Source organism: Cetorhinus maximus, chromosome 1 (assembly GCF_964194155.1).
Source record: "Cetorhinus maximus chromosome 1, sCetMax3.hap1.1, whole genome shotgun sequence".
Lineage (NCBI taxonomy): Eukaryota > Metazoa > Chordata > Chondrichthyes > Lamniformes > Cetorhinidae > Cetorhinus > Cetorhinus maximus.
In genome coordinates, this window is record NC_135879.1 from 106,537,416 (window position 1) to 106,551,563 (window position 14,148).

The following is a 14,148-nucleotide window of genomic DNA, read 5'->3' on the forward strand; positions in this document are numbered from 1 at the left end:
GTGCGCCTGTCTCGTCTGGCCAGTGCAAGAGCCTCATCCCCGTCATCATCACCACCGAGGACCCCCTCACCCTCATCCCCATCGGCGCCCTCCTCATCAGAGGAGACATGCAACTCTTCCATCTCCTCCTCAGCCAGCTCCTCTCCCCGTTTGAGTGCCAGGTTGTAAAGCGCGCAGCAGATGACGACGATGATGTGTGACACTCTCTGCGGACTGTATTGCAGGGCTCCACCAGACCGGCCCAGGCGCTGGAACCGCATCTTCAGCATCCCGATGGTCTGCTCCACCAAGTTGCGAGCTGTTGCATGAGCCTCATTATAGCGTCACTCTGCTGCAGTCAGAGGCCGTCATACAGGTGCCATCAGCCACAGCCTCTGCGGGTAGCCCTTGTCCCCAAGGAGCCATCCCTGCAGCTTCTGTGGACCCTGGAAGACTGCAGGGATCTGCGAGTGACTCAGGATGTAGGCGTCGTGCACACTCCCTGAAAACCATGCACATACCTGCAGGATGCGTTTCTGGTGGTACGTGCAGTTAGTGGAAGACCGTGCGGCTGATGAAGTCCACTCAGTGTAGCGATGAAGACCTGAGCAGTGAGTGCAGTCAATCGCACCCTGCACCTGTGGGAATCCCAAGATCAGAGCGAATCCAATGGCCCTTGTATCCTGGCTGTCCCGGTCCTGGGCGAAATGCACAAAGTTGTGTGTCATGGAGAAGATGGCATCCATGACCTCGTGAATGCATTTGTGGGTGTCAGATTGTGAAATCCCACAAAGGTCATCTGTGGAGCCCTGACAGGAGCCACTGGCATAGAAATTGAGCGCTGTAGTCACTTTCACAGCCACTGGCAGTGGATGCCCTCCATATCCCCTTGGCACCAAGTCCTGCAGTAAGCGGCAGATGTGAGGCACCAGGTCCCTAGACATGCGCAGTCATCTGTGACACTGGTTCTCAGTTATCTGCAGGAATGGCAGGCGGCGTCTATAGACCCTGGTGTCATTAGGCACCGACCAGCCATGGCTCACTGTCGCTCCCGGGCAGCGTGTGCGGGAGCCCCTGCTGCCCCTTCTTCATGAGGTTGCTGCTCCTGCCTTTGCGCGACCAGGAGCTTCAGTCTCTCTTCCATCTTCTACGGTCTCTGTAGGCCATCAGGCACACATCTAGGTCACCAGGATCCATGATCCTGACGTGGTCCTCCTGCAGCATGAAAGAGAGACGGACGTGGTTATGGCTGTACTTAGCACTTGTCTTGGCCCTGTGTGACCGCCCCTTAATGCTTCCCGGAGAGCCCTTGGATGGCCAGAGGTGAGTGTGCTGCATGGCTGCCCTGTCAACCTGCGACATGGGGGACACTGGTCCAAACCAGGATGCTGAGATTGCAAGGGTCTGTGAGCGCCTCCAGCAGTGACTGGTACATGGTCAGTGTTGGCGAGGAGATTGTACAACTGCTCCGCGATCCAATAAAGTGGTGGTGGATTCAAAGTCTGTGCTGGGGGTGGGGGGGGTGCGGTAGGGGGGTGTGGCTGGGGTAGGGGGTATGGTATGGAGCGCTTGGCAGCCCTTTGGTGCCTCCGTGATGCTTGCATGGGTGGGCAGGCTAGGAGCCTGACCTCACTCATATCACTGTGGCTGCGCCTGATCTGTCTTAATTGCTGAGGCATGGTCAGTTTATACAGGTGTCCCTACTGCTGGGCCACTTCCCTCGCTTATTCTGCCCCCCACCTCGATTGCCTGTGCGCAGGATGCAGCGCCGGGGCAGCACTTGACCACCCCCCCCTCAGCAGTTGCCTGAGTTGCCCGATACGGTGGGGTTCCAAGACCCTGGCGGGATGGCCTTTTAATTATATGCTAATACATTACAATTAGCTGCCCACTGACCATTGGCGGGAAATGCGGCCCACCGTTGGCAGGCTGAGCGGAAAATTGCGACCTGCCTTCACGCCTTTGTGAAGTGGGTCCCGCCATAGTTTCCGCGCACGCCACCTATCACACCCACCACCAGCGGCTGGGAAAATGCCACCCATTATTGCAGGAATTCCTTTTCCCACAATTCTTCTTTTACAGGTAATTATTTTGATCTTTTTCCTTTATATGTTTTCTTGATTACTGCTTTTCTCTGCTTATTTTTGGCTGCATTATTGCCAATGGAGTAAATGTGGGGGATACAAATTGGCATAACAGAACCTAAATTCATTCGCAACTGAAATCATGCGATGCACAACCAAGGTGCACCAGAACACAGAGGCCCAAGGATGTCCTAACTTTGTCCTCAGGTGTCATATTAGAGAGTCTTTCAAATTTCAGCATGCATCTGCACAGGTGAATGCTGGGGGATGCAGGGGTTGTTCGGGGGGTGGTATTGTGGTGGTGCTGTTGGGGAGTCACTTGATGTTGGTAGGGTGGGATGGTGGTTTGGAAAGTAGGCGCCTGGCAGACAGTCTGCTCGTCCTGGAGCCACAATAAGGTAAGTTAAAATAAACTTAGCTGTTGGCTTCTTCCAAGACCTTCAGTGGAAGGCCTGCTATTTGGGCCACTGAAGGGGCTGAAGGAATAGTAAGACAAGCTTCAACTACTTTTTTTTTAACCAATTTTGGGAATAAGTTATCACAGACAGAATGCATTAGCTTTCTTATTTCCCATAATTGGTATGTTCTATATGGAAAGAGGTATATCTTCTCTTACCCTTGGAGTATGCATTCCAATTAAATAATTCAACAGCAAGTTAATGGGTTAAAGTAAAAAAGTTATTCATTCCCATACACTTACTGTAAATTAACAGAATGTCACACATGCCTCACGCATGCACTCTCACACACACACACTCACAAGGTTTGGATACAGTTAAAGATCACGCAGTTTTATAGATTACAGTTAATTCTGTCTCTGATTTCCGATTTCCGGTCTCCCATCTGGCAGGCCTGTGGTTTCTTGAATGGATTTGATGGTTTAAAGTTGAAGTGAGGGTTTTGTAAAGTGAAGGGTCCACAGCAGATTGCAAGGTTTCTTGTAGTCGAATATCTAGGAGGTTGGTTCTTAGGTGAGCTTTGAAACTGGAACAGGTTAATACCTTGGCTGCTTAATGAATTGCAGCTAGTTTCAGATTCTGATTCTCAGACTGGCTGACAACTGATGGCTATGGTGGGTCAGCTGGGCCCTGGGTAATAAAGTTGCAGTCCCTAAAACCATGATCACATGACCTTAGATTAACATTTCTGAGGCCCACTCAATCCAGTTTGGGTGGGGGAAGCTATTGTGATACAATGGGAAGTTGACAGTGGCCACTGAGTTTCAGTCTTCCCTTTTGTCCAGTATGAGACATGGATACAGGCAGTCTGGAAGCTGCATAGTCTTTAGGTGTTGTCCCTTCCTTAAACAACGAGATATGTGAATTCCACAAATGGCTGTAAGGTACCCTCACCTATGTCCATATTTAACTAGGTATTTGCCAGAAACTTGATACTGCTTGTAGTCCAAATGCCAAAAGTCACATGATTTGTGGCAACCATATTAACAGCTTGTTTGTATCCATTTTTAAAAAAGTATCGACTGAAAGTTCATAATATGACATGCCTGTACTAGGCATGACAAAGTATTGAAGTGAGGCCTCTGCTCAAGTCAGATGGCCATCATGGCTGCCTAAACAAAAGGCATAGCCACACTTTCCTGGGCACACATGTAAATCAGGTTCAGGCCTTCCTAATAACTTTGTCATTTTGTGCCGTTGTAGGCACATAATATGGGTGCAATTATATGACCTGATCTCTCAGGTTCAAGAGTGCATCTTAGCAAACTGAACATTAAGATGAATGGATAGAAAATCAGGAGCTTGAGGTGCTCAATTTCACAAAATGCATTCCTGACATCAGCCAGAAGTGCTGAAGCAGATCATCTCCCTGTCACAACCAGTCAAAATCACCAAATTTTGTGAAGCATTTTGATTTTCAGTGTAAATGGCGTGTGTAACTGAGGGTGAAGGTGAGAAGGCATTTTTGAATGGGCTTCCTAACTGCTCTGTGTGCCAAGCAGTTGCTGAAGTGGAGCAAGAGATGCTGGATGCAACAGGAAGGTATTTTATGGATTCTGTATAAACTACAAAATGAGAATAACAATTGTACACAATGCAACATTTCAGAAAGTAAATTAGTCCATTATAATGTTGCATAAAGGATTAAGTGACACAGTCAATTGCATGTTATTATTTAATCTCCAAGATCTGGGTTTTAAACTAGCCCAGAATGATGGGATTTATTTAGCTCAATTGTAGAGCTGGGCACTTTTGTGTAGGTAGAAAATTATTTTTCTGGAGATAGCATTTTTTCAGGGCCTGAAATCCTTTTTTTATGGGATAAAAATCTCCCATCTCTAGCTGTAAAATATATTTGAGCCAGATTTATCTGGATTGAGGCAACTTCCAGTGTGTCCTGTTAGACCTGTTTGTGAACATTTAGACTTTAAAATTTTTTGCCCTCAAACTTACTGGAAGTACAAACTGATAACAGTGCAGCAAGGGCAACAGAGTATCTGAGACCTTGGTAAACAGCAGGACAAATAGTGTATCACCTTGATCAATGAGATTAAAGGGTTGAGAAATAAACAGCAGAAGGACTGAGAAGGGCAAATTACTATAGGTGAATTCAAAGCCAAATCAGGTACAGAAAGAGAAAACATGAGGAAAATAAAGATTAGATTAAGAGAGAGAGAAAAGAGGCAGAGGCCTGAATGGACATGAAATAGCGCGAGGTGAGGTCGGGCATGCTCGCGTGCCCACCGAGCAAAATATCGCGTGTGTGCGATGAGTGCTGCACGCGCCCGCCAACAATTAAGTGGGCAATTAAGCCGATTAACGATGGAATTAACAGCGATTTTACATGGCCCGTCCACATTTACGGTTGGCGGTGGGCCATTCTCCCAGGTGGCATTCACATTTTTGCTCAAACCTTGATCCAGGGTGGGATGAAATCTCTGTGAGGAAATAAAATAAAAAGAAATACCTGGGGACTGGTTTTACATGAGGTTTACTTTCAGGTGAATGATTGTGCTGCGTGGACATATTTTGCAGCATTTTTGTCATGTCCTTTAGTCTGTGAAGGTCTTCAGCTTCCTGGGGCAGCTGTCTGCCTTCCAGGAGCTCTCTCGAAGCGCTCACCCGCACCCTTGGTTACATCGATGCCCACCCTCTTCCCACCCCTACCCCGGCAGCACTGAGCATTTCAGTGCATGTTTCACGCTGGTTGGCCATTAATTGGAGACTTCACACTTATAATTGTTCACTTTCTGGGCAAGAGAGTTTGATTAACAATTATCACATTGTTAAAAGGGTACATATACTGTTAATTACAAGCCTTAACTTTCCGTGGCAAGTTTAATTTTTTTTTAATCGTTCATGGGATGTGGGCTAGGCCAGCATTTATTGCCCATCCCCTAACTGCCATTGAGAAGGTGGTGGTGAGCTGCTTTCTTGAACCGCAACAGTCCATGTGGCGTAGGTACACCCACAGTGCTGTTAGGGAGGGAGTTCCAGGATTTTGACCCAGCGACAGTGATGAAATAGCAATATGGATTCAAGGCAGGATAGTGAGTGGCTTGGAGGGGAGTTCCCATTCGTCTGCTGCCCTTGTCTATCTAAATGGTAGTGGTCATGGTTTTGGAAGGTGCTGTCTAAGGAGCCTTGGTGAGTTCCTATAGTGCATCTTGTGGATGATACACACTGCTGCCACTCTGCGTCAGTGGTGGAGGGAGTGAATGTTTGTGGAAGGGGTGCCAATCAAGCGGGCTGCTTTGTCCTGGATAGTGTCAAACTTCTTGAGTGTTGTTGGAGCTTGACTCCATTGAGAATTTTAAAGTATAAATTCAGCAACATTGTGAAAATAAAGGGAAGGTTACATGTGGGATACCATTTTCGCAAAGCTAATGGCAGATTAGAGCAAATTGGCTAGTGACTTATGCTGATTCATAATTCACAGGGTATCCTTGCAACAATTGCTGGCTGATTTGTATTTTAGTAATGGTGTGTGTAGTTCAGGTAGAATTATTTTTCAGCAAAATCTGACCTTCAGCACAAAGCACAAAGAGAGGACATTCCTCTGTGGTTCTTCTGATTGGCCACCATAGCTTTGACAATCATGCTCAGAACCCAGTGATGTTCAAGTATTTACACCACTGGAATAGAAGGCACTCAGTTAAAAAAAGACATGCTATTAATTACCTTGGAATACATGATGCTAATATAGAGTGATTAAAGATGTTTCAGTTTCTGAAACTGACATCCCTCACTTTGCTGTATACAGAAACTCATCAAAAATATTAAAAAGCTAAATGTTCAAACTTTAGAAATCATTGTAGCATTAGAAATTACATTTCCATTGGTCATTTTTACAAGTGAAATGCAAATTGTATAAAATATTTTGATGATTGCAAATTATACTTATTTAAGTATGTTAAATAATACTCAGAATGTATAACCTCACTAGATAACACACAAGAATGTATTTTGTTCCCGATATATGTGTTGATCTCAATACAAGTACACAGTGGCCCAAGACCTCACGTACTATTTGCTGTTTTGCTTCACATAAATAAATGTGAATCAGACAAGTCACAAGGTTGTGCAACATTCCTTCAAATCCATAGAAATAAGGGTTCGTTCGACATGCAATGAAACCAGAATCCTTCTCTTCAGGAAATTTAACCATGAAAGAATGTTATACACAAAGGTGGTCCCTTTTAGGTACTATTATAACCAAGTATAATTGAGATCTTATTTTCAATCCTATATTCCATAATCAATTATAAATATGCAATAGATTTAACCCCAATCCTAAACATCCGGAGAAGGAAGAAACCTGAATGGTGCAGCTAGGCCAGAGAGAGGGTTCCTAGATTTCTGTATGCAGCTCTGGAGCTCTTAGTGCAGGAGGTGACATTGAAAGGAGGACGGATAACAATACCCTCAATCAGCAATCTTGGGCAATCAGGACACATGCCTTATACTCATATGTTCCACCCTCACACACACACGAATGCCGCTAGCTTCTTACACACACAAACATAAACACACACACACACACATCTTGCTGCTTCCACATACCCTCAGCTATGACAGGCACTTCGAACACATTGCAACACACTCACTGACACACTTCTCTTTCTCTTGCAGAGGAAGACGGTCTATAACAGCAGCAATGAACTGCAGAGGACAGCTATAGCTGTATGTCCTCACCCCCTTGGAGCAGACTGCATTTGACATAATTGATGCTGTAATCACTGAGGCTGTGGCAACCAGTGTTGCTGAAACCATCCAGAATCATTGTGTGCTCCTGCCTTATCCACCTCTGGTTGACATCGCCCTCGTGCCATGTCCAACGTGGTGTGATGTACAAGCTGCGGAGGATCTAACCATGCACCTCTTGCTTTCCCCCCAGTGCCACCCTTCTATCACCCCAACACTCCCCTAGTGCATTTATGCTATCAGATACCCAAGAGCTCAACTTTTTACAACTTGTATCAATGACTTAGATAAGGGGAGTGAAGGCATAGTAGCCAACTTTGCAGATGATACAAAGATAGGTGGGAAAGTATGTTGTGAAAAAGACATAAGGAGTTTGCAGATGCATATAGGTAAGTTGAGTGAGTGGGCAAAAATCTGGCAGGTGGAGTATAATGTGGGAAAATGTGGAGTTGTTCACTTTGGCAGGAAGAATAAAAAACGCAGAGTATTACTTAAATGGAGAACGACTGCAGAATTCCGAGGTGCAGAGGGATCTAGGTGTTCTCGTGCATGAGTCACAAAAGGTTAGTGTGCAGGTACAGCAAGTAATTAAGAAGGCTACTGGAATGCTAGCCTTTCTTACAAGAGGAATTGAACATAAAAGTAAGGATGTTAAGCTTCAGTTATAAAGGGCATTCGTGAGACCACATCTTGAATACTGTGTACAGTTTTGGTCTCCTTATTTAAGGAAGGATATAAATGCGTTGAAGACGGTTCAGAGGAGGTTTACTAGATTGATGCCTAGAATGAGCGGGTTGTCTTATGAGGATAGATTGGACAAGCTTGGCTTGTTTCCACTGGAGTTTAGAAGAGTGAAGGGTGATTTGTTTGAAGTATATAAGGTCCTGAATGGTCTCGACAAGGTGGACGTGGAAAGGATGTTTTCTCTTATGGGTGAGTCCAGAACTATGGGACAGCGTTTTAAAATTAGAGGTCAGCCTTATAGGACAGAGATGAGGAGAATTTTTTTCTCTCAGAGAGTTGTGTGCCTTTGGAACTCTCTGCCTCAGAAGGCAGTGGAAGCGAGATTACTGAATATTTTTAAGGCAGAAGTAGATAGATTCTTGTTAGGTAAGGGAATCAAAGATTATTGGGGGTAGATGGGAACGTAGAACTCAAAACACAAACAAATCAGCCAAGGCCTTTTTGAATAGCGGTGCAAGCTCAAGGGGCCGAATGGCCTACTTCTGTTCCTATTTCATATGTCCGTAACTGCCGTTGCCTGAGGATAAGGCCCAGAAGAACAGCAGGCCTTTGTGAGGAAGAAGTACCCTCGCTTCCTCTGACGCTTGCAGCTACTAACTCAGAAACTGGCACTGGGCATATCTCAAAGGGTAGTGTAGAGGCAGGATCTTCAAGTGGTAAATCACCAGGCATGAGTGGGCTGCAACCAGGCCAGGGAGAAAGGATAGTATGTATGCCAGCTTCCCAGAGGACAAAGATGTTTTCTGCTGCAGAGGTCTTAGATGAGGTCTTTGATGAGGCAATGTATAGGAAAAGGCTGACAGATATGCATGATGAAATACTTGGTGCATTGGCAAGCTTGCCAAAGAGCCTGCTGTCACTGTTAAGGAGCACTGAGGTATCCAACTCCAACTTTGCACAGGGCTTTGTGCAGAGCATGGAGCCCATCCTTTCCCTGGTGGAAGTACAGTTCTGGGCACCACACTATAGGAAGGAAGTGAACGCATTGGAGAGAGTGCAGAAGGGGTTTACAAGAATGGTTCCAGGGATGAGACACTTCAGTTATGAGGAAAGATTGGAGAAGTTGGGACTGCTTTTCTTTGGAGAGGAGAAGGCTGAGAGGAGACTTGATAGAAATTTTCAAAATAATGAGGGGCCTGGACAGAGTAGATGCTATTCCCGCTTGTAAACGGATTGAGAACCAGAGGGCACAGTTTTAAAATATTTTGCAAAATAAGCAAATCCGAGGTGAGAAAAAACTTTTTCACACAGCGAGTCATTAGGGTTTGGAATGCACTGCCTGGAAGTGTGGTGGAGGCAGGTACAGTTGAGGCATTCAAGAGGGCATTGGATGATTATCTAAATAGAAACAATATGCAGGGTTATGGGGCAGGAGATTGGCACTAAGTTAAAATGCTCAGAGAGCCGGTGCAGACGCGATGGGCTGAATGGCCTCCTTCTACACCATAAAATTCTGTGATTCCATGACAACATTTGTGGACTCAACTGTGGTACAGCATCTAATGGCTGATGTCCCAGCTTCTATTGCAGCACAGGCAGAAGCACACAACATTTGAGTGTTACAGTGGAAGCTCAGGCTGAGATCATGAAATATCTGCTTGTTTCATACAAATTCAGCTTGATGGGCTGGATTTTTCTGTCCCCCCACTGGGCGTGGTTTCAGCAGGGGAGCCATATATATTAAAAAAAATGAACGGGCAATTGAGCTTGTTAACAAAGCAATTGACCCAAATATTATGCGGTCCACCGCCATAATACAGTTGGCATAGGCAAGCAAGAGTGAGAACTCAGTTGTATTAGCACAGCTGCTTGAAAAGCAGGAAGGAAGGGGTTGCATCTTTTGAGAGGTGCCCCGTGCACATCGGGAGTATTCCCCCAGATGATACCCCCAACCTTGTGCCTCCCCACCTGGCCTCCAAAACCCATCTCCTCACCCTAAAAGCCTGGGACTCACCTCAGTCCGGATCCTTTGCTCTTCCTCATGGGCCTGCTTGCAGTCCCAGCAGTGCCCACTATTGAGTTCTGGTGCTGCCAGCCAATCAGATTGATTGGCAGCTCTCAAGGGCGGGACTTCCTCCCAGTCAGGGACAGAAGTCCCATTGTGAGCTGGTTTAGGCCACCCCCGGCAGCTTATTGCTCCAGGGTGGGCTTTTTTCCAATTGGTCAGTTTGAAACTGACTTCTGTAATGAGAGGGGAGAGGCGGGGTGGGGGGCAAACAATACCCCCTCCCCCCCCAGAAAATTGAGCCCTGTATCACAGACTCGGATTGTTGCAATCATGGCTTCAGACACCAGTTCTAAAAGGGTCTGAGGGTCTGGCAGGCTCTTACAGCAGTCCAGCAATCTGTGCTGCAATAGATGACTAGGATTGTTAAGATGCCTGTTTGGGTGGTTCTGTGGAGCATGAATCAGTAGCCCACTCACAGGATGGTAGTATTCATTCTCTTCCGCCAATGCCCCTGCTGTTGTCTCTCAGCCAGCCAGCGCAGGCTGCTGCTGCCAGCCAGGCCAAGTTGTTGCCGTTCACAGCAGCCGGGTTCTCAAGGCCCAGGACTATATTTGGAGACATCCTGTAAGGCAATCTGCATTCACCCCCATTGAAAGTCAGCAGCCTTACACCAGCCATGCTGCAGCCACTGGGGGAGCACTGCATAGGAGCACCAGGACAGGGAAGGACACCCATGAGATACAGACTAAGGGAATGCACAAGGGTAGTTGAGTATTGTATGAGTACTGGATGTGTTGTTGTATAAAGATGACATGGAACGGTTGCTTTGTGGTGACTTTCATTTCAGATTGTGGCTGAGAGAATGCTGTGATGATCCATAACAGAGAGATTGTAATGTGGGGAAGTGTTGAGCAACGTAGATCTGAGGATTTATTTAAGTGAATAAAGTCTGATGGGATGCTCATGGACAGCCTGTCTGGACTGTGGGTATGCTGACTGTCTCCTCCCTGCCCGCTTCTTCCTCCTCTTGAAGTGGTCTCTGAAGCGCTGTGGGTAAGGGTTGTGGCCTCATGTTGGCCAGGTTTTGAAAGATGCAGCATACCACCATGAATCGGGATACCCGCTCCAGCGAGTACTCAGGATGCCCCCTCTCAGGAAGTTCGGTCAGTGGAACTGTTGTTTGAGGATGCTGATGGTCTGCTTCATGGTATCCTTAGTTGCAGCATGTCCCTCAATGTAGGAGCATTGGCCACGTGTGGGTGGGTGGTGGAGGGGAGTCATCAGCCATGCGTACATGAGGTGGCCTTTGTTGCTGAGCAGCCACCCTTTGCTCACAGGTAGTGACTGAAAGATTGCTGGAACTTTGGATTGGCACAGGATGAAAGTGTCCTGACTGCTGCCAGGATAGCTGACATTCACTGACATGATGTTCTGGATGTTCAGTGAGCAGAACCCCTACAGTTTCAGTTCACCTCTCCATTGAGTTGTGGCGCCTGCAAGGCCACATGCTTGTAGCCGATGGGACATTGCACTATTGGAAAGCCCACTATCCTGTTTCTCTCTGCTTAAAGGGAAGTCAATGAAGTTCCCTCTCCTGGCACACAGGGCTTCTGCGACCTCTCAGATACAGTGATGGACAGTGACCAGCAACACGTTGGCAATGCCACCTGCTCCAGACTGGAAGGATTCATTAGCATAGAAATTGAGTGCCACAATGACCTTGATAACCACTAGACGTGTCATCCTCATTCTGTTCTGAGGCTGCCGGTTGTGTTCGAGGAGTTGACACAGTTTTGATATCACTCTTTGGTGGAATGTAGTTGCGAACGCACTGCCCCTGGTTGAGGTGTAGGTAGGAAAAATGCTCTCTGGGGATCCTAAATAGGTCCGGCTCCTGCAGAGACCCTCCTTCACCTCCCTCTGAGAACAGCTTCTCCTCTTCACTGATCCTGCGCCATGTCCTTGTGATGCTGCAGCTCAAGGTGAACCGCAACTAGAGGCCCAATGATTGGATGCAAGTGGTGAACTCAGAGGGATTTCTAAACCACACCACTCCTTCCAAAGCACCACTCCTTTCTGACTGAAAGAACTTCTAGCAACTCCTCCAGCAAAACAGTAATTCCACGAACTCTGCAGCAACAAGTAGACAGTCAAAAGCACCACAGATGCAAGCTGAATGATGATGCCTTTAAATTGCGCTGTTGGTCATTGGTTAACAGTTTTATTCACACCTATGAAGGAGCTCTCTGTATCTTACACATGGAAAAAAAAGTCACATTCAACAGAGCCTTATTGAGGATCCTTCTGAAATACATGAAAGCTGCAATAGTAAAAGGTTTTAAGTATTATAATAAAACATCAAATTCTGGACTGGTGATCATTAGTGGAAATAAAGAGATGAAAGAAACAGAAAGGAAATTAACTACTTTTTATTTTGGTTAGTGTTCATTGTTATTGGAATTCCACATAAAATGTTTGATGATTGATTGCAATTTCTGAACATAAATTATTTAAAATTTACCATAGTAACTTTAATCATTGTATTTTATCCCAGGAATCAGGGGCAAAATAGGACGTGGAGGAGATGTGGGCTTTAAAGGAGATAAAGGACCAGTTGGTAAAGCAGGATTCAGAGGACAGAATGGCCTTAAAGGAAAAACAGGACCACTAGGAACTCCTGGGCCTAGAGGAAACAAAGGACAGAAAGGTGACCCTGGGACATCAGGTGTTTGTAAATGTGGGAGTTTAGTGCTCAAATCTGCCTTTTCTGTTGGCATAACTACCAGTTACCCAACAGAGAAAACACCCATTATATTCAATAAAATCCTTTTCAATGAGGGTGGTCATTACATCTCTTCCTCTGGAAAGTTTATCTGTGCCATTCCAGGGATTTATTACTTTTCATATGACATTACGCTGGCTAATAAACATGTTGCACTTGCACTGGTGCACAATGGCGAATATCGTATAAAAACCTTTGATGCCAATACAGGAAACCATGATGTATCTTCAGGATCTACAGTTATGTACCTGAAGCCAGAAGATGAAGTGTGGCTGGAGATCTTTGATTATGAACAAAATGGTCTGTTTTCTGATCCAAATTGGACTGACAGTTTATTTTCTGGGTTTTTACTTTATCCTGATGCTGATTACCTGGATGCATTGGCAGAAGATGAGCTATAGTATGATGAGGTCTAAATATTTCCGTTTTACTTCGAAATCTTTTATAAAGATGTCATATAAGCTTTTGTGGTAATTTGGCCTTGTAGAAATTACGTGAATCTGTTCTCATTCTCACTGATGACTCCACCTTGCAATTAGTTCAGAATTTGATCATCTGATAATCCCTGCTCCTGAACTCTCTTTAATCTGATTTAATTAGGAGTGATGTATCTGAGAGCAACTTTGATGACATTTCACATATCTAGCACAAGTGTATAGGATATATGAGCTGCATTCCAGTTTTGAACAGCTTAGACCTCTTCAAAGACATTGTGAACACTCCTGATGTGATGGTTCCAATTCAGAACCCAACTCTTCTTTCACTAGTGGAAACAGCATTTTACACATTTTGACTGATTCTGTTCAAATGAAAAATTATATTTTTTTGAAGAAAGACAACTTCACCCTAATAATACATGTGGAAAAGCTGAAAGGTTATTCTATCACTGTGAATGTTTGGTTGCATCTAATTTAGCAAACCTGTTGATGACTGAAATTGTAAATATGCCACTTCTAAAAATATAAAGTTATATCATCAGCTTGTCTTCTCTCAACAGAATGAAACCGTGAATTCTCTTCATTACTTGTAATTTTGTAATGGATTTGCATAGTTTCTGGAACTCCTCAATTGTGTCACTTTTTATTCATATATGGTTGCATAACTAAATGTTTTATAAAAGCAAGACCATGGAAAAGTTAGCAATTGGGCTTTCTGTCTTATGTGACTACCATATTTTCTGGACTATAAGATGCATCAGACCATAAGATGTATCAGGATTTTAAAAAGAAAATCCAGGGGAAAAAATGTCAATGCACACAGGTATTTAATAATAACATATTCATCATGGAGCAAAAACAACAATGTAGCATGAAGTTTAACTACTAGTATTAATATTTAATCTAACGGGTTGTGGGGGAAAGGTTCAGGTGAAGGGAGATTTAAAAATCCAAAGGCAAAAGTTGAGACACAGAGAGATTTAGGTAAAGGCAAGCAGAGTGGGACAGGAAG

At 45.1% G+C, this 14,148-nt stretch overlaps 1 protein-coding gene across 2 annotated transcripts in view; it reads left to right on the plus strand.

The window, feature by feature from the left end:
* Positions 1-13,838, plus strand: part of c1qtnf7 (C1q and TNF related 7) — a 74,584-nt gene extending 60,746 nt beyond the window's left edge. For both annotated transcript variants that reach the window (XM_078545013.1, XM_078545005.1), the window contains one exon: positions 12,472-13,838. In XM_078545013.1, coding sequence (XP_078401139.1) covers positions 12,472-13,100 — 629 coding nt within the window. In that variant the 3' untranslated portion in view covers positions 13,101-13,838. The remainder of the gene's footprint in view (positions 1-12,471) is intronic.
* Positions 13,839-14,148: the final 310 nt, after the last annotated feature.